General features: G+C 51.1%; 1 protein-coding gene across 4 annotated transcripts in view; it reads right to left on the bottom strand.

The window, feature by feature from the left end:
* SDK1 (sidekick cell adhesion molecule 1) overlaps positions 1 to 21,035 on the bottom strand; it is a 964,538-nt gene that overhangs the window by 146,341 nt on the left and 797,162 nt on the right. For all 4 annotated transcript variants that reach the window (XM_077996063.1, XM_028845525.2, XM_077996061.1 and 1 more), the window contains exons 23-25: positions 7,982 to 8,091; positions 5,317 to 5,467; positions 4,482 to 4,719 (exon numbers count right to left, since the gene is read on the bottom strand). In XM_077996063.1, the coding sequence (XP_077852189.1) occupies positions 4,482 to 4,719; positions 5,317 to 5,467; positions 7,982 to 8,091 (499 nt within the window). The remainder of the gene's footprint in view (positions 1 to 4,481; positions 4,720 to 5,316; positions 5,468 to 7,981; positions 8,092 to 21,035) is intronic.

Raw genomic sequence — 21,035 nt, 5'->3', positions numbered from 1 at the left:
TTCTCCGTGCCCACCAATACCTGTTATTGTCCAGCTTTTCTTATTTTAGCCATCTTATTTTAGAGTGTGAAGTGATATCTCGTTACAGCTTACATTTGCATTTCCCTAACAGTTCACGATGTTGAACATCTTTTCATGTGCTTGCTGGCCATTTGTAAATCTCCTTGGGAGAAATGTCTATGCCGATCCTTTGCCCAGTTTTTAATTGGGTCATTTGTCTTTTTGTTGTGAAGTTGTAAGAGGTCTTTATATATTCTGGACATAAATCCCTCATGAGATACATAATTTGCAAATATTTTCTTCTATTTGGGGAGTTTTTTTCATTTCCTTTATGACATTCTTTGAAGTATAAAGGTTTTCATTCTGATAAGGTCTAATGTATCTACTTTTTCTTTAGTTGCTTGTGCTTTTGGTTTCTGGAACCAAATGTTACATTAATTTCTGTTCTGGGAGTTCCCAGGCCATTCATATAATACAAATTCAAAACCCAGTCCTGAGTGGGGCACAGGACACAGACTGACTTTTCATTCTCTACTCAGAGTCCAGGTAGACATACAGTCAAACCTCTGCAGGCAGAGTTTCAGCCTCTCCTAGGAAGGAGGGTAAGGCCTTCAAGAGCCGTGTCTCAAGTGCAGGAGTTTAGGCCCTAACTCTCCCCTTACACAGATTCAAAGCTGACTCTCTTGTTCCTGCAAGTTCGTCAAATCCTAGGTCCTGAAACCACCAGGAAAGGTCCAGCCCAATCCCCACCCCACCCAGGACAGCTGCGGCACCAGCCCAACACTTCCTGCTGAACTCTTCCTGGTTCCTGTTACGCCTCTGACACCTGAGGATTTCCCTGTTTTTCTTACGAATGCATTGATGAATTTATTTATTTACTTATTTTTTTGAGGCACAGTCCCACTCTGTTGGCCAGGCTGGAGTGTGGCACAATCACAGCTCACTGCAGCCTCAAACTCCCAGGCCCAAGCCATCTTCCCACCTCAGCCTCCCAAGTAGCTATGACTACAGGTGTATGTCACCACACCTGGCTAATTTTTGTATTTTTTGTAAAGATGGGGTCTCACTATGTTGCCTAGACTGAACTCCTGGACTCCAGCGATCCTCCAGACTCAGCTTCCCAAAGTGCTGGGATTATAGGTGTGGGTTACTGTGTCTGGCCAATACATTTAAGATTTCAGAAAGTTATATTTTATCTATAATTTTTTGTTGGTTATAGCAGAAGTTTTAATTTTGAATAAATATTTTCTTGGCCTGCCTTTTCCTGGATTTAGAACTGTCCCTCTGAACTTCTCAAGTTCTCTTCTTTGTCACAAAGATTCATATAGTGAAGATAACAGAGGTTTTCGAAATCCACGTGACCACAATCCCAGGCTGTGTGTTAGTGCGTCTCCACCTTTCCTTTGGAACGTAATGAAAGCTGCAGTCTGAAGGAGAGCCAAGGGACACCGGGCCCAACCCTACTGCTTGGGCAGTTCCCTCCTGAAACACTGGTCCTCTCAAAAGCATACTGGTTATCACCATGGCTGCTCTTCCAGGGCTCTCACTGGTGGGCTCCAGGGTTCACGCCACGCCCTGAGAGCATTCCCACTCGGCCATGGTTCCGCTTCTCCCTGCTACTGCTTAAGAGTCCTCCCGTCTACCCTCACCTCCTGCACTCCGAGAAGAGTAGGAAGAAATAAAGCCACAAAGTGGCACAGGAGCTTTTGCTTGCCGCTGGTGACTGACAGTGGACCAGCGTTGAGGAAACCCAGGGGGTTGTGTGCGATGCAAACCAGTGTGCATTACAGCAAAACCTACAAGGGTGGCAGCAGGTTCAGACCTGTCACTGGTGGGAACTGGGGAATGAACAAGAAAGGATGAGAGGAGCCTTTATCCAGAGCTTCCCAGGCCCTTCCATGCCATGGCACACAGAGCGGGTGGCACCTGCAGATACACTGGGCATATGCTGGTGCCCTTGGTGTGCCAGGTGCTGCTGGGCCCAAGCCCAGGGTACAGACTCCTCACCCCAGCCTGGCCCCCTTGAGGGTAGAAGGGTGGTGTTGGGCACACCTGCACCCATCGCAGCACCTGGCATGGATAAGATCAGGAAGAGGTGAGGGGCTGGCACTGCCTGGGGCTCCAGGGTCCCTTTCCTTATTGCTGTGAGCTGATCTGCATCCTCCCTCCAGCCGTCCTCAGAGGCCGCCCTCCCACCTCGGCACCACCTTCCATGTTTCCCTCTTCATCTTTGGAGCAAACAGGCCAGGCCCGGGACCCCTGGGCCCCCCAAGTGTCTATGCTTTCCTCCCTTTTAAACTCCTCTGTCCTGAGGATGGCGGTCCCCCCCATAGCCGCCTCCAGCCATGCCAACAGGCCCTGTGCCCCCGTGTCCTCCGCCTCCTCCCGCTGACCGTGTGAGGTTTTTCTCTGATACCCAACATGCACTTGGCTTCCTAGCTCATCTTTCTGTCCATTTCCCATCAAAGTCACTCTGAGTTCCAACTGTGTCTCCTGTGGCAGTTTCCAGCATCTAGCAAGTTAATTAATTTTTCTATTGAAAACAACAGCACGGGGACTGTCTCTTTACATGGCGTTGTAGCACAGGGACAGAAGCAGGGAGGCTCTGGGTGGGGGACAGGGTAGGCCCCAGGGCATTTCCGAGGACTGCGGGGTGGAAACAGCTGTAGGCAGGCCCTGGCCACCTCTTGACTCCCCAGCTTCAAGGCGATTCTGTCCCCTCGGAGCGCCAAGGAAAGGAGGTGGGCTCAGGAGCTGTCTCCAGGAAACAGCCATGTCTATGACAGCAAAAACAATGGAACCGAATATTCTCATTAACGCAGAGAGTCAGAGAAGAGAAGGAAAAGAGAGTGAATAAGAGGGTTTGAATCAATAAGCAAAATGGATCTAGGCTCCCTGGGAGAAGAAGTGGGGGAGTCTTGTCCTTTTCCTCTGGCCACCGACCCAGTTCACCATCTCAACTCTTCATACCTCCTCTTCATCCCATGTCTGGACAAAGTCAGGAATTTAAGTCATATTTGTAATTTAAGTCATATTTCCTTTTCCTCTGGCCACCGACCCAGTTCACCATCTCAACCCTTCATACTGCCTCTTCATCCCATGTCTGGACAAAGTCAGGACTTTAAGTCATATTTCTAACAGCCTAGGTTAGTCCAGAACGAACAGCCCCTCCGCAATCAAGCACATGCTGTGACTCTCATCCAAGAAGCGTGGGGCAGAGATGCAGCTGGTTCATTCCTTCTTCAGACAGAACCTCACTAATTCAGATCAGACTGAAGGGACTGGGGTCAGGTGACGGTGAGTCCTTCATGAGTGTTAATTGTCATCCTTCCCTTGGGTTTCTAAAAATTCAAGGGGGGCAAGAAAAGCTCCTCTGACCCACCGTTGGCTGGTGGAAGTTAGTCCGCAAAGCCTAGAAGATTAGGCGGCTACTTTCAGCATTAGCACAGTGCAGCAGAGGTCTACTCAAGGTCGGCCAAAAACACGTCTCCATTTCTTCCTGGCAACTGGCAGAGCCCCATGACTGAGACGAACAGTGACGTTCCACTCCTGAACAGGTTTGAAGAGGCCCATTCTTTGCCTTCTTTTTTTTTTTTTTTTTTTTTTTTTTTTTTTTTTTGAGACAGAGTCTCGCTTAGTCGCCCAGGCTGGAGTGCAGTGGCGCGATCTCGGCTCACTGCAAGCTCCGCCTCCCGGGTTCAGGCGATTCTTCTGCCTCAGCCTCCCGAGTAGCTGGGACTACAGGTGCCCGCCGCCTCGCCCGGCTAATTTTTTGCATTTTTAGTAGAGACGGGGTTTCACCGTGTTAGCCAGGATGGTCTCGATCTCCTGACCTCGTGATCCGCCCATCTCGGCCTCCCAAAGTGCTGGGATTACAGGCGTGAGCCACCGCGCCCGGCCTTCTTTTCCCTGCTGGCAGCTGGGTGCAGATGGAGATTATTCCCACAGAACAGTAGAGCCTGGGTCCCTGAATCACCTCATGGAAAAGAGCGACCCGCCAAATAGAAACACCCACCTTAGACCACAATATGAGTGAGAAATAAACTCCTATTATGTCCAAGCAATTAAACTTTTAGAGGTCTATTTATTACCACAGGCTAGATTACTTAATCTACTACCTCTATTAATTTGTGACAAGAAGGTCCTGAATACCTTGTATTTTAAAGATTCCCCATAGGATCTTTACACATTCTTGCTTTTCATCATTGGTAGTGAAAATTATCCCTCATTTAGAAAATAGTAATGTGAGTCGAGCCCCTGTTGGAAATCATCACCAGTTTCCAATGAATGGCTTGGGGCCCTAATGAAATCAGGTGGAAATTCCTGCCGAGTCTGGCCTAACACAGGATTAGGAAAGCTCCAAGACAGACACAAGTGGGACAGGCCAATGAGACACCACTAGCCTGGGATCTGGAGGCTCAGGGGCCCTCAGCCCCATCTCTAATGTGGTGTCTGCAGGACGGGAATCGCCTTCCCCTTACCTGACTCCCGCGTCCGGCCCCGCACCACCTCGCTCCACGGCCCGGCCCCGACGGCGTTGAAGGCCTGCATCTGGAGCTCGTATTCCATCCATTCCTCCAGCTCCTCGATGGTGAATTCCCTCTCCAGCCGGTCACTGACGACTTGGGCCAGTGCTGAAGACTGGAGGTCTGAGCGCCAGTACTTAATTCTGTAGCCCACGGACTCAGGGTTCCCGTTGTACTGAGAATCTGGCAGGGGCTAGGAAGGAACAAGGGGCCGTGATGAGTTGACATCTCAGAACTGCCACCCTCACAGGTCTTAAGGGACGGGCCTGTCCTGTGAGGCCAACTCCATGGAGGAGGCATTCCTGGGAGAAACAGTCTTAGAAGCATCTACTTTATTTTTCCCTGAAACTTTTCTTCTGTGAATTAAATGAAACCATGTCAGTAACTTTGGCTGCATATAATTTCTTTTAATACATTTTGGCTTAATTTTGTGGGCAAATGTTCTGATTAAATATCAGGCTGGCTCTCTTACAAATACTGAGTATTGGTTCCATGTTGACCTAGCTTAAGGACTTAGAGATCCGGCGTGAGGCACCACCAGCTTTCCTGCCCCAAGGAATATTCCTCAGTTCCAAGAAGAGAGTGAGTAATGCTACTAATTAATCAGATCTCCTGGGCTGGCCTAAGATCCAACACTAATTGTAAAATGCAATACTTTTTGGTTTGACGATGAGATTAGTTTTGACTAGGACAAAGGTGTGACCAAGAAACTCCTAAGCCCTGGATTAGTGTGTGCCGTGGCTAATCCAGGACCCGTGTGCCTCCAGCCTCCCTTCTCACCCCCACTCACCACCCAGCGAAGCCGCAGGCTGGTCTCACTGGCAGTCCGGACCGTGACGCTGGTTGGAGCCACATCGGGTGGGGCCTGCAGGGTCTGGATGACCCGGGAAGACTGACTGTAGGGGCTCGGCCCGACAATGTTCACTTGCTTCATTCGAAATCTAAAGGCAAAACCACTGATGAGACTTACGGCCAAGCAAAGGTAAGAAGGAAAAGAATGAAACCACAAAGGCCCTGACCGTTTCTCAAGGGAGGGCTCAGATAGGTGTCTACCCATACATAAAGGCTATTGCTCAAGGACACCCTCCTTTCACCTGGTTTCATTAAAACTGCAAACTGTGGCCAGGTGCAGTGGCTTACACTTGTAATCCTAGCACTTACGGAGGCCAAGGTGGGAGGTGGCGGGGGATCACCTGAGGTCAAGAGTTCCAGATCAGCCTGGCCAAAATGGCGAAATCTCGTCTCTATTAAAAATACCAAAATTAGCCGGGCATGGTGGCGGGCACCTGTAATCACAGCTACTTAAGAGGCTGATGCAGGAGAATCGCTTGAACCGGGGAAGGAGAGGTTGCAGTGAACCAAGATCATGCCACTGCACTCCAGCCTGGGTGACAGAGCGACACTCTGCCTCAAAAAAAAAAAAAAAAAAAAAAAAAAGCAAATTGCATATGTGGCCTTTTCCCCCTAGAAGCCTTCAAAGAAAGGTACAGGTACATCAACTGCAACTCAACAATTTTAAAATTTTAAACTTCCAAGTGAAATGTAGTTGGATGGATTGGGTGTCCAGAAATCAATGTTATTAGTTGCCCTGATTCAAGTTTAGGAAAACCTCAAGGAGTTAAGGTGCAAGTAGCTATGGGACTGAATTAGAATGTCAAGATGTTACTAGCAAATGGCAGTTTTGAAGTCTAGCCTTTTAAATGACCCAAACGGCACCCTGAACCTCTTTTTCTGTTGGTTCAGGAGAAGAACGAGGGGTGAAAGGAAAATATCTTGAACCCCAAATCACTAAGCTAAAAGGAAAAGCAAGCTGGAAACTGCCTGGGGCAAACCTGCTTCTCATTCTCTTCAAAGTCATCCCTCTGGTCACTGAGATAGATGCAGATCTGACGGCCTCCTTTGGAAAGGCTCATCAGAAACTCAGAAGAATGCGACCCTTTGTCTCTCACCTATCTGTGACCTGCAAGCCCCCTCCCCTGCTTGGAGTCCTCCTGCCTTTGCTTCAAGCTGTCCCACCTTTCCAGACTGAACCAATGCACTTCTTGCCTATATTGATTGATGTCTCACATCTCCCTAAAATGTATAAAAGCAAGCTGTGCCCTGATCTCCTTGGGCACATGTTGTCAGGATCTCCTGAGGCTGGGTCACGGGCGCGTCCTCAACCTTGGCAGAACAAACTTTCTAAGTTAACTGAGGTCTCTATCAAAGTTTCAGGCTTCACACCGCACTCTGTGATTCCAATCCAATGAGGAACTGTGAGACCTTCAGCAAATCTGACGATCTCCATTTCCTTGACTATAAAATGAGGGTGGAGTTCGATGTTCTCTAAAATCTACAGGAGTGCTTTCAGTTCAGTCTCTTCTTTATCCATACATAAACAATTATTTGAATTCAATTTACATACAATAAAAAAAATCCCAAGTGTGCACATACGCATTTGCTATAGAGGTTCCCCAAATGTACCTGAGTTTCAGACAGGGACACTGATCTCTACTTACAGTTTCTGATCTTTTAAATCATTATATAGCTTCAGTTAATTTCACACGGTAAGTCTTGAATCCCAACAGCTCATTTTAAGCTGAACGTTTTTCTTTAAAAAAAACTGTGTATTGTGTCTTGATTTGTCTGTTGTAAGCTTCTGAAGGATGTTAAAATGAATACAAGATAAACAGCATCTCTCATTAGGCTGTTTTTTTTTTTTAAACTCTAACTTTGGTTTTGTTCTGGAAAGAAAAATTCTTCACAAGGATGTAATTCCACCTTTTAGTCCCTGAATTAGTAATTCCTACTCTTCCATTCTCCAATTGTATGAAATGTATCCATCCTGGCAGAACAATGACATTATCAGACTCAACGTCTGGTGATAACTGGAAATTCCATCTCCTTCCAAGGCCTTACGGGAAGTGATCACAGCACTAACAGTTCATGATCACCCTACCCTTTGTTAAGGCCAGGGATTTATTGCCCAGATCAGTTTCAGGGATCAAGAAGCTAAAGGTTAAATGGTATGTTAATTGCTTGATGAGTAAGACTAGCAGCTCCTGGGCCCTGCCTGGGAAGGGGAGCAGAAGAATCTTCCGAGGACGTCTGCTTTGTTTGCACAAGGCATGTTAATAGTCCCAAGAGGCTGTGGAGTTTGGTAAAGTGCCACGTCTCTGCTGCCTGTGGTTCTTGGCTGTTCAGCCTAATATAATAGTGGGCCATTTCTATGGGGTGTTTTGCCAGCTGGTACTGATAGAAGGAGCCTCATGAGTCTAACATCTGCCTATCATTTCCCTTGGAATAACACCCAGCTATGCATCCTGCCTGCTCCTTAAGGCTTTGATGTACTGTTATTGCCGCTTGGAAACATCTCATTTGCATGCATACGACTGGGTTTTACTATTGCCAACAGAAGCCACCTGCCTGGGCTGCCAGCGTTTCCTCCTGTAACAGCTTATTACTGCTGTTCTCACCTGTAGTGAGTGTAGGGCGTGAGGTTTGGGATCTCCAGCGTCTGGGCATCAGGCTCATTCTCCTCTTCATAGAGGGTGACCCACTCCTCCTCGTCGCCAATAGCTCCCACCTGTGCAGAGTGAGACACTGAGATAGGCTAGACGTGCCTTAGGGACTCAGGCTGCCCTGTAGACCTTGTGCACCTGCTGGTACCTAGTGAGCTGGGCAGGGCTGCAAGGCGTCCCCACACCTGGGATGAGTTGAGTCCTGCACAATCCCCTCTCATGCCTTGGAGATACAGGCTCTTGCTACGCCCAACATCAAGTCTGGGTGAGTTTTAGTCAAAAGTTCACAGTCCAGAACTGGGCCACAGAAGGACTGGACCCAAAGGGTGAAACCCCTGGGAACAAACCTCTGAGGACTTGGAGGCCATCAGTGATGGAGGGGACCGTCCATACCATCTCATCCTTCCTCTCTTTGACAAGTGAGGGCTCAGAGAGAGCCTGGAGAGGAAGACTTGGCCGGGACCATGGTGAACAGTGACAGAATGGTGAGCACAGGCTGGGGGTCCAGCTTCTACCCCAACCACACACCAAACAGACGCCATTGCTGGCCCACGGCGTAAGGAAGGTCCTTAGGCAGGGAAGGATGAGGCTTCTGCCCTGGAAGCCAGACCAGCAGGCCCAGTCCCCTTAAGATTTAAAGAAACTGCCTCCTGGCAGCGCTGATGAGGGAAGAGCCACTTCCTTCAACAGAGACTCGCCTTTTCCAGGTCTGCTGGTGATGCCTGCAGGGTGCCCTGCAAGTTCCCCAGCTTCTGCCTCTCCCGAGTCTTTGCTCCTGCCCCGTGGTCTGCCCCGTGCTAATTTTACTCCCTGTCTGGGAGCTCCACACCATCAGCCTGCTCGGTAGCATTCCATTTCCCCTAATCTGACCCCAAGCCCCACCTCGCACTCATCCTTGTGCTGTTTTTTTTTTTGAGACGGAGTCTCGCTCTGTCGCCCAGGCTGGAGTGCAGTGGTGCAATCTCAGCTCACTGCAAGTTCTGCCTCCCGGGTTCACGCCATTCTCCTGCCTCAGCCTCCCGAGTAGCTGGGACTACAGGCACCCGCCACCATGCCCAGCTAATTTTTTGTATTTTTAGTAGAGACGGGGTTTCACCGTGTTAGCCAGGATGGTCTCCATCTCGTGACCTCGTGATCCGCCTGCTTTGGCCTCCCAGAGTGTTGGGATTACAGGCATGAGCCACCGCACCCGGCCTCATCCTTGTGCTTTTAAGAAACCAAAGTGCCAGTGCCGCTTCTACTGCTGCACCAAGCTGACCGTGTCCCTCTCTCCACCCTTGACGGTGCCACACAAGCTGTGCCAGGGAGTCACAGGGGAGACAGCCATGGCCTCGTACCCACCAGGAGAGCCCTGGAGCTCTTCTTTGGAGATCTCTGCACCCCCATCACAAGCACACTCTGGTCTCGTGTGACCCTGTGGCTCTGGGGGACCCAAAGGGACACAGAGAAGGCCAGCTGCAAGCATGGAGAGCATGTCAGGACAAACTGGCTGCTGGAGTGGGATCGGCCTGGGGCCTGGTGCATTTAACGCTTCGTAAGCGGCTTAAATGACAGGATAGGAAACGTGCTCACTAAGTGTGCAGAGGAAACCAAGTTGGCGGGTGGCCAAGTCTTGGGAGGGTGGCAGGAGAATTCAAAACAACCTTGGTCAACTGGAGATATGGATGCAGAGGAGACTGTGTAAGCAGGCGTGCTGGTGGCCTGCTTCCTAGAGAACTTGAAAGGCAAAGCGCAAAACTCTCAGTGCTCTCAGCTGAAAACATCCACACGGTCAGGGGCTCCTCCAAAAGTTACACACAGAGTCACCGCATGAGCCAGCAACTCTGTCCCCAGGCATTGACCCAAGAGAACAGATAACAGGTGTCTTAACAGATACCTGCAGGCACATGCTCCTAGCGCACCAGTCACAACAGCCAAAGCCGTGAACAAGGCAAACGCCCAGCACTGAGTGGATAAACCAAAGGACTCTCTGCACCATGGAGCAGGATTCATCCATAGAAAGGAACAAAGCCTCCACACCTGCTACCAGATGGACGAATCTCAAAACATGATGGATGCAAAGTGAAGGAAGCCTGACCCGAAGTCCCCGCACCACATGATTCCATTTGATGAAATGTCCAGGATCTTTCAATCCATTGAGACAGAATGCAGGTTGATGGTTGCCAGGGGATGGGGAGAGGAGAGGATGGGAAGTGACTGCTATTGGGTGTGGGGTCTCTTCGTGGCGTGATAAAGACATTTTGGAACTAGACAGACATGGTGGTTGCATGGCACTGGGAATCTATTGAGTTGTGAATGGTACTCTTTAACATGGTTAATTTTACGTGAGGTGAATTTCACTTCAATTAAAAAAAGAAACATTAAAATGAAGTGTAGAATGACGGGCCAAAAACATTTGGTAGAGAATGAGCTGGAGACCAGCGTACATAATGAACAGCCCCGAAGTCGGCAAAAGCATAGGGCGGTGCCATTAGGAAAAGACTGTGTAGCTGGCACAGCTAGAGGTGAAGGGGGCAAGTCCCCTGGCACCAAAGTGAACCAGTTCTCAGCACTGGGGGTAGCCATCGAAACTCTCCAATCCTCACTTCAGAGACACAGAAAACAAGAGTTAGGTGGATAGATTAAGGTTCCACAGAACACCCATCTCGGAGAAGGGAAGGGTCTAGGCAAACCTGGGGCTGGACTAGCTCTTGAGTCAGACAGGACTGAGGCCTCCCTATGCCCCATCAGGGCCCATGGCACCATGGCAGCTGCCTCCCTCCATCGCGTCCGTGAAGAGGGAAGGGACCCAGGGGCAGAATGCTGAGATTGGAGCCATCCAATCCTAATGGGCAAAAAGAGAATTAACTTCAGGATCCGGGGATCTCAGGGTAGCTCACTCAAGTCAGCTCGAAAGCTCTGGCCCCGGCACAGTGTGCAGTGGAGAGGGGCCATGCAATAATTTTTTTTTTTTTTTTGGGACGTAGTCTTGCTCTGTCGCCCAGGCTGGAGTGCAGTGGCATGATCTCAGTTCACTGCAAGCTCTGCCGCTCATGCCATTCTCCTGCCTCAGCCTCCCGAGTAGCTGGGACTACAGGCGCCCGCCACCACACCCAGCTAATTTTTTGTATTTTTAGCAGAGATGGGGATTCACCGTGTTAGCCAGGATGCTCTCAATCTCCTGACCTCGTGATTCACCTGCCTCGGCTTCCCAAAGTGCTGGGATTACAGTCGTGAGCTGCCGCACCCAGCGAGGCCGTGCAATATTTATCTGTGTGACTGATGCATGAATGGGTCCACCCATAAGCTAGGAAGCTGGAGGACATTATTCCAGCCCATGCTATGCTGAAAGAAGCCGAGGTCCAGAAATGAGTGACTCATTCAAGGTCACCGAGTGTTTGTTGCAAGATCAGCACAGCTCACAACACCTTACAGGCCTCCAGGTAAAGAACACGCACCACAGCACAGAGGGAAGGGCAAGCAAGACAGCTGCTCAGGCTTCCGTGGGAGGCCCCCGGCTGCCTAGGCAGTGTCTCAGGGGAGGAGATGGGGGTCGTGGGCAGGCTGGGACCAGATACTGGGGAGTGGGGAGGACCAAGCCCCGCATTTTTTCAGTTGGATTTTACTGGGTGCAAAGTGCTTCCCTGTTGAATGTGGGCCCCGTGGCCTGGTTTAGCGGTTTTAGAGTTCTCGGTGACTTAGGTGGGCTCCTCTTAGGGAAACCAGTCCTCTAGGGATTAAACCAAAGCACTGGGCGATTTCATAGAAAGTTTTTTGTTTTTGTTTTTATTTTTTAAAAAAAAGGAAGAAAGGAAGAAAAAGGGATGACTTAAAAATTTCAGACGGTCCATTCAGGACCTTTTATTTATCACTCAATGACGTGTAAGCGCTAAGGGAAGAGCCAGCAGTCAGGGTGCACGTCACTCACATGCGTAGCTCACGGTACCAAGTGACCGGTGGGCGCTTTGCCTGGCAGCCTTCCAGGTCCTTGCCTGGTCTGTGCATGTGTCGGGGAAAACAGACACCTGGTAGGTTCAACTTACTCTCCAAGACCCCAAGCTGCACCACGGATGCTCATTCACCTTCGCTAAGCGACTCCAAGTCTCCTTCCTCTGGTCTGCCCCTGCAGCCCCACCCTCCCCACCCTGGATGTGTGTTTTGGGCTGCCTGAGGGAGAAATCAACAAGATGGAGGAACGCTGGGGTCCTGGGTGGGGGCGCTGCCTAGAGCTCCCTGCCCTCCTCTGGCCTGGATGCTCGGCATATATGGATTCAGTCTGTCTGGTTACTTTCCTGGCCCCAGAAGCATTCACCTGAGGCCTGGGGGCTTCCTGACCCTGTGGGCTCCCCGATCCGGTTCAGGCACTGGGCACTCAGGGCACGCTCTCGGCCACAAGGGCTGCTGTGGGGTCTGTGGGGGTCAGGGCAGTGGTTCCGGGATTCAGGGCTGTTCCACCCCCATGACAAAGAGGAACGAAAGAGAACCAGTAAGGCCTGGGAGGCTGCCCGGGAGAGAAAGGCAAGCTTGCGTTGAGAGAGCAGGAGAGTGGGGGAAAGCACAGCCAGAGGCAGCCAGGCTCATCAGGTTTTTCTGAGAACGCTGGGCCTGCGACTCCCTCTGCAGAGATGCTGGGAAACCACTGAATGGTCAGCAACCCGGCCGGCCCGGGGTGGGTGGCTCGCGCCTGTAATCCCAGCACTTTGGGAGGCCGAGGCAGGTGGATCACAAGGTCAGGAGATCAAGACCATCCTGGCTAACACAGTGAAACCCCATCTCTATTAAAAATACAAAACAATTAGCCAGGCGTGGTGGTGGGCGCCTGTAGCCCCAGCCACTCAGGAGGCTGAGGCAGGAGAACGGCGTGAACATGGGAGGCAGAGCTTGCAGTGAGCTATCACGCCACTGTATTCCAGCCTGGGTGACAGAGCGAGACTCCATCTCAAAAAAAATAATAATAATAATAAAAAAAAAATAAGTAAATAAATAAGAAACGGGGGCCAGTGGGGCGGCCAATCTCCACTTCATCCTTTCCCGCAGGGAGGACCTGAGGAGGGAGGCCTTTCCGAGGCCCTGGGGCCGTTCTCCATGAGGTGACTCCCTTCACCTGCCTTCTGAGCAGCGAGTGTCTGGTTATCTACAGGGCTGTTGTTTTGCTGAGCATAAAACGGTTTCAGGGCCGGAATCAACAGATTGGGACAAGGGCAGACCATTGAAGGTGGCAGCCAAGGTCAAACTCCCCTGCCCTTCCTGCCCAGTGCCTGGTCTCCCTTTTTGAAAGATGTTGATTGGAACAGGTGCCAAATGATTGGTGAACCCAGGCAGGCGCCACATGGCTCCATTAGGCTCTGCGTGCACTTCCTCCTGCAGCCGCAGTTTGTCATTACCTGGAGGCATCACGCAGTCTCCAACACCTGTCCCCCTGCACTGCTCTTCCCCCTCTCAGAGTGTGTCTGCTCCTTCCACCCCTCCTCTCTGCAACTGGCTGACTCCTTTGGAATTTGGAGAGCATCCGGCCTTTGGGAAGCCTCAGGGCAGCATCCCTCTCAGCCTCTCACTGCTCCCGCTAGGCTGCCAGAATCTATGTCCTAATTCTGTGCTCCCATAGCCTCTTCAATGTATCCCTGGCACAGTGCGGATCATCATTATCAAACCATTCATTTAAAAACACAACTCCCAGGCCGGGCGTGGTGGCTCATGCCTGTAATCCCAGCACTTTGGGAGGCTGAGGTGGGTGGATCACGAGGTCACGAGATCGAGACCAGCCTGGCCAGCATGGTGAAACCCCATCTCTACTAAACATGCAAAAATTGACTGGGTGTGGTGACACGTGCCTGTAGTCCCAGTTACTCGGGAGGCTGAGGTAGGAGGATCGCTTGAACCAGGAGGGTGGAGGTTGCAGTGAGCTGAGATCACGCCGCTGCACTCCAACCTGGTGACAGAGTGAGAGTCCATCTAAGACAAACACACAAAAAACAAAAAACATAACTCCTGGCCAGGCATGGTGGCTGACACCTGTAATCCCAGCACTTTGGGAGACCAAGGCAAGTGGATCACCTGAGGTCACGAGATCGAGACCAGCCTGGCTAACATGGTGAAACCTCGTCTCTGCTAAAAATACAAAAATTAGCTGGGCATGGTGGTACATGCCCGTAATCCCAGCTACTTGGGAGGCTGAGGCAGGAGAATCGCTTGAACTTGGGAGGTGGAGGTTGCTGTGAGCTGAGATTGCGCCACTCCACTCCAGCCTGGGTGACAGAGTGAGACTCCATCTCAAAAGAATAAATAAATAAATAAATAAATAATAAAAACCACAACTCCTGGGAGACATGGCAGGAGGATCTCTTGAGCTTGGGAGCTCAAAATCAGCTTGGGCAACAGAGGGAGACTCCATCTCTACAAAATAATTAAAAAAAAAAATTAGCCAGGCATGGCTCCAGCTACTCAGGAGGATGATGCAGGAGGATCATTAGAGCCCAGGACGTCAAGGCTGCAGTAGCTATGATCACACCACTGCACTCCAGCCTGGATGACAGAGCGAGACCCTGCCTCAAAAATAAATAAATACAAATTCTCATACGAATACATAGTGTGTGTCAAAGATTTATTTCGCTCATTAATGAGCAACTAGTGGGATGGTAAAACTGGTTCGGAGGGGAATATAAGTCAAAGTATGTAGCGTGAATGAAAGAAACAATGCTCAATAAGATCAAAAAGTCAGACATTAAACCAGCTATGAGAGCGATATAACCGCGACCTCTGGCTTTGCAACTTATAATCATCTACAAGGTAGCATCTAACTTCACAGGGTCTGGGGCAAATTAACACACAGTAAGTCAAACACAATTACCTTCCTTAACGAGATGGCCCCTAGCAGGTATATTAAAGCAGGCTCTAGGCCAGGTTCAGTGGCTCATGTCTATAATCCCAGCACTTCAGGAGGCCAAAGTGGGAGGTTTGCTTGAGTCCAGGAGTTCGAGACCAGCCTGGGCAACATGATGAGACCCCATCTCTATAAAAAATACAAAAACTAGGTAGGTGTGGTGGTGCATGCCTATAGTCCCAGCTACTCTGGAGGCTGAGGCAGGAGGATCGCTGGAGCTCGGAGGGTCTAGTGTGCAGTGAGTGGTGATTATGCAACTGTACTCCACCATGGGCCACAGAGGGAGACCCCGTTTCAAACACAAACAAGCAGGGCTCTAGTACTGCAGTTAGCAAATTCTGGCCCAGGGGCCGAATCTGGCCCACTTCCTGTTTTTGTAAATAAAGTTTTATTGGAACACAGCCACAGTCACTGGTTTGTGTGGCTGATAGCTACTTTCACGCTTTTGCAGCAGAACTGCAGAGCTGTAACAGAGAACATCTGACCTGGAAAGCCTAAAGTATTTACTATTGGGACCCTTACAGAAGAAGTGTGGCAAGCCCTGCTGGAGTGCATCATCCCCACGGCACTGACTCCTTCTCCTCGGCCTCTGAGTCCTCTCACCATGCTGTGTCATCACTTCTGGCTGCTTGTGGACTCGCCCTGAGGCAAGGCCAGGGTCTCACCCATCCCTGCACCTCCAGCATCTCTTCCAAGGTCCAGTCTCAACTTGGTGTTTGTTTAACACATGAACGAATTTACAAATGAACATGCAAATGATTTAAAAATCAGTACTGAAAATGGGTTGCTTTACGCGGAGCTCCAAAACAAATGATCATCAAAAATGTAACTTTACTTAGCGACCTCTAGGGGATAAACTGAAATTTCTATAATAAAAGGTTAACATTTTTGTCTGAAGAGATGAGGACTCTTTTTTTTGAGAGACAGGAGTTCTTTAACCCTGGCTGGGCTCCTCTGGCTCTCCAGTTAGATTTCAAGGCCAAGACAGAGTGTTCTAGAAGCAACTGGGTGCTCACCAACAATGTGCTGATGTAGAGGGAGGCAGAATTCCTTAAAGATAAAACAAATCAAAGCTCTGTGGGGAAGCTGGGATTTTGAAGGGCTTTGTTTTTTAACTTTTTTTAAGGCTAATAAACAGCGCTTTACGAGACTTAGGACAAAGGCAGAAATGGCATCTATTTCAAATGCCACCTGGCAGGGGCAGTCCTTCAGGCCCATTAGGGGTGCTGTCTGTCCATTATACCCAAGGGGATGCTGCCGCCTGCCACGCACCCCCGGCTTGCCCACTCCCAGGTCTGGCCGGGGTTTGGTGCCAGTGGGCCAGGAGGCTGGGCCTGTTTGTGCACACGAGGTCTGGCCCCTGGGAAAACTGGTGGAAATTGGTGGGCTAGGCAGGACCAGGAACACCCCCACTGGGAGGCTGTGGTGGCCACGATGAGCTCAGCACTCCAGAGGCCAGGGTCAATGGCTGCTCAGAGGACAGTCATTAACCTCATCCCGAAGGTAATTTTGCACATGGAGAGGAAGCAGACAAGGTGCAGCTGCATGTGGGGAGGGGAGGAGGGACGCGAGGAGGCGGCCCCCCTCCATCCAGAGCTAAGAGGAGGAGAAAAAGACGCTCCAGAACCCCTTCCATGGAAACCCGCCAAGCCAGGCGCACCCTGCCCGGCTGAAACTCTGGTGTCAGCAGGAAAACTTGCACATCTAGCAACTTCCACAGACACCGAGTACCCCTCCTTCTGAGGGCTGCTCCCCGCGCCCACCACAGCCAGACGGAGCCTCCCGAGAGGAGGCGGCTGGAGGGCCCCTGCGGAGGGAGGGACAGATGGGAGCTTCTGGCAAAGGCACAGGAAACCAGTAAGGCCCAGTAAGGCCCAGAGGCGAGTTCCCCCAAACAAACTGCAGAGTTTGCACACCTGATGAGCCGGCAGGGGAATCGACGCTGTGCTGCATTTATTTTAGCTCCTGAGGAGACTTCAGGCTTTGAACGAGCCCAGCTCCGGATTCCCAGCCCTTCCCTTGGGACTTCTGTCTTTCCAGGTTGTCATGGTTTTGTCTTTACTGTTTAATATCCTTTCGATCTTCAGAGGCAGAAGGGCTATGGAGTGACGGAGTTTTGTCCCCCGATCCTGAGCTTTGGGCTCCCGGGGCGCCGGCTCCCTCACTCTCCCCCCACTCCCCGTCTGGCCCCTTTTCTGCCCCAGCAACCCCAGATGAAGACCCTCCAGAGCCTCTCCTTGCCTCCTCTTTCCTCTCTCTTGCAAGGCCTCCTTCCTGGGGCCCTTCCTGTCCCTCCACAAGGAGACAGAGACCTGGGGGCGGGAGCTCCTTCCTACCGACCACAGACAGATGCTTCTGAGCTCCAGCAGCTCACACGTGGCAGCCTCACCCCAGAATCGTGGTCTTCCTCCTATGATGGGCCCCGCCTGTGGAAAGCCCTATTTCTGGTCACGACACCATCGTCCTCTGTCATGGAGGGTCAGTGCTCCTTCTGTCCCCCACCCCCTCCTGCATGTGGCGGGGTCTCCTCCACAGTCTCTCTTACATTTGCTTGATTTCAGTGGTAGGACCCTGATTTAGAAGCTCCCACCCTCTTGCTTGAACTATTTTGATAGATCAGTGAGTTTTAAAAAATGCAAGTGTTGGCCGGGCACAGTGCCTCATGCCTGTAATCCTAGCATTTTGGGAGGCCGAGGCAGGAGGATCACCTGAGGTCGGGAGTTCGAGACCATCCTGACCAACATGGAGCAACTCTGTCTCTACTAAAAATACAAAATTAGCCAGGCGCATGCCTGTAATCCCAGCTACCCGGGAGGCGGAGATAGGTGAATTGCTTGAACCCGGGGGGCAGAGGTTGCAGTAAGCCGAGATCGCACCATTGCACTCCAGCCTGGGCAACAGAGCGAGACTCCGTCTCAAAAAAAAAGCCAGTGTCCTTACTATCTTAAAACAAACCAAAGGGTCAGGGCTGCCCAACTGTTGGTTTTCAGGGCCCAGGTAAGGTGGCTTCTCTGGCCAGCAGTGTGGAGAGGACAGCAGTGCGGAGAGGAGACCCATATGTGCACCTCCGCGTAGGCCTCCCTCCCCACGTCACGCACCCCGCAGGGTTCCACCTAGGGCAGGCCTCAGGGTGCTCTGGGCCTTGGGGCTCACAGCCACAGGGAAGGAGGGGCAGGAGATGAGTCTGGGCCCCCTGTTAACCCACAGGCCCCCACTCATCCGTCTCACCTGACTCCAATTCATGACTCTTGCTATGCTGAGTGGTCCAGCCTCCCTCTCCAGGCCCAGGGGTGCCTGGTGCCCTCCTAACCCACCATCCCCACTGTTGTAGTGGGTCCAGCTGCTGTAATGACCCGCCACAGACTAGGTGGCTTACAAGCAATGGGAGTTCATTTCCTCACAGCGCTGGGACTGAAGGGACCAGGGGCCAACCTGGGCAAGTCCTGGTGAGGATTCCCTTCCAGGTTGGGGATGGCCAAGTGCCCGTGTCCTCACGTCGTGGAAGGAGAGGGGCACTCATCCTATTGGTGAGGGCCCCACCCCATGACCCCATCCCTTCCTAAAGGCCAGCTGACACCCTCGCCTTGGGGGTGAGGATTTTAGCACAGGAATCGGGGGTACACTCAGTCCACAGTGCCTGGTGCCTGCCTTAGCTCCCCTGCGCTCTCTGCATTCTGACTAGTTTGTTCACATCTCCCAAGCGTGTCCCCTGAAAACAGTCTTCCCGCCCGACCCTATGCCCTGAAGGAACCAGCTCCTCCATAAATCCCTTCTCCTGGAAGCCATCTCCCCGCCACATGGCCCCTGCTCTGGGAGCCCCGGGCCCTGTCTGAGCTGAGTCCTGCAACCTCCCCATCTGCAGCTGTCCCTCTCTCCCATCAGATCCGACCCCTCTCAAGAGGAAATAGGGATGTTGATGCTCCCTGCGCCACACACTGGGTGATTCCCTGCTAATACTTCTAAATTCCTGAAAGGCTGGTGAGGACTTCTGCTCCGTTGCCCAGGAAGCAGCGGCTCCTCGGCCAAAAGCTCTGGGGCATAAGGCCTGGCTGGGCCCATGTCCGAGAGACACTGAGCTCCTCAGACTTCTTGTCCACATAGTGAGGACCACAATGGTCACCCTAAAGGGTTGTCAAGAGCCCCCAATGGGACGAGGTCAGCCCCGGACACTCTGGCACATGCTAGTGAGCTCGGTGACCAGCAGCTGTGGTTTCTTAGGGGTGATTTTAGACAAAAGCCAGCCAGCCCCCAAGCACGGCCTTTCCCACCAGCTGCGGCTCCCCTTGGGCCATCTCCCATCACATCCCGCTAACACACGCCCCTCTCTGTGCCCGCTCGGCCCTGCCCACGGTGCATTAGCCACCACTTCCACTGGACGTGGCACACCTGGGCCTGGCTGGCCCTGGAGACATGGCCCTCCCAGGGTAAGCCAGTTCCTGGAGACAGCAAGCAGCTCACCTGGAGGGTACCTTTTGTACCCAGAGCCCAGTCCCACCTCCTCCTCTGCGAGTGCTCACACTCAGGGCTCCATGCCCCTGTCCTATCACTGGGGCTGGGCATCCAACAGCAGGAACAGCCTCCAGCTCCGGAGCCCGCTGAGACTGACACCAGCCAGTCCTAACCTTGCCTGGCCCAGCCCTTCCCTCGGAAGCCACAGCAGAGGCTCCTGCCACAGTCCCCTCCTCCTCTGCCTCCTGACCAACCCAGTGCTTCCACATGTGGCCCTGCGTGGCGTGCCCTGCCACCTCCCCTCGGGATCTGTCAGCAACAAGCCGTCTTTCCAACGCCATTTGTCTCCCGATCTGTTGGTGTCACCGTTCCCAAATAAAAATAAGATCTACACTTTAAAACAACAGGTGCTGTGCAAGTTTCTAACTCTGAGACCTTCATTCCTCTCTTCTCTCTGCCTGGAATGTCTTCCTACCCATCGAAAGACTATATCCCCTTCAAGGTCCAACCTGAGTCTCACCTCCTCTGCAGAGCCTTCCTGGCTGACCCTGCTCACTTACTTGCTTTCACATACTCCCCTGGCCAGAGATCATCACAACAATTCTCACAAGTCTCATGTGTACCAAAATTGAGACTACATTTGTGGCTGGGCACAGTGGCTCACACCTATAATCCCAGCACTTTGGGAGGCTGAGGCAGGAGGATCGCTTGAGCTCAGGAATTTGAGACCAGCCAGGGCCACATAGGGAGATCCCATCTCTACCAAAAAAATAAAAAATAAAAATAAAAGGGCGTGGTGGTATGCTCCTGCAATCCCAGCTACTCAGGAGGCTGAGGTGGGAGAATTGCTTGAGCCTGGGAGGTTGAGGCTGCATTGAGCCAAGATTGTGCCACTGCACTCCAACCTGGGTGACAGAGCAAGACCCTGTCTCAAAACAAACAAAAACAAAAAAACAAACAAAAAAAAAAGACTACATTTCCTTCCTCCCTCCTACATCCCTCCTCCTGAAAATTGTGAATTCTTGGAGGGAGAAACTAAAACGTTTTCACCTTAGTAATCTAATATGTAGCATGATACCTGAAACAATAAAATCCATAAAACAGTAGGTGCTTAATATATGTTTGCTGGGTGAATGGATGAATGAAGGAAAGAAATATAAAACCTAATGGCTGGAAAAATGAAACACACAGGCAAATCTAAAAAATCCAACAAGAGAATTAGGATGAAGGAATCAGAGCAGGGAATAGTCCTCAGAAAGAACGGGGAAATATGAGTCTCATAAAATTTAATTTGGTTTGACAGTTGTGATTTATATATACGTTGACCTCTATTTCTCGAAAATGACATTTGTGGTAAAACACTTCCTTTGGTCCCACTTGAGTTGTCACTTATGCTGCAGTATGTTCCTCTCCTGTGGTAGTTTTAAAGCCCCATAATAGGACCTCAACGGATCTGATAGACAAATGAACAAAAAGACCCCTTCCACCATTCATCTCATAGAGCTTTTCTATGCTGGTTGAGAAATAGGAGAGAGAAGTCATTGTGAGGGTGTTATTATGGACAGTCGAGCAGCCAAGAAACATTCTGAGATTTCTGAGTATGTATGTCATTGTCACCTGTCTCCCCAGTACCTAAACACTTAGGCAGAGACATTACACCAGAACAAAAAATGAGGTCCATCTCGGCAAATTTACCCAGAT

This window comes from Macaca mulatta, chromosome 3, assembly GCF_049350105.2.
Source record: "Macaca mulatta isolate MMU2019108-1 chromosome 3, T2T-MMU8v2.0, whole genome shotgun sequence".
Lineage (NCBI taxonomy): Eukaryota > Metazoa > Chordata > Mammalia > Primates > Cercopithecidae > Macaca > Macaca mulatta.
Note: the sequence above shows the minus strand (reverse complement) of the source record. Positions and strands in the feature narration are given on the sequence as shown.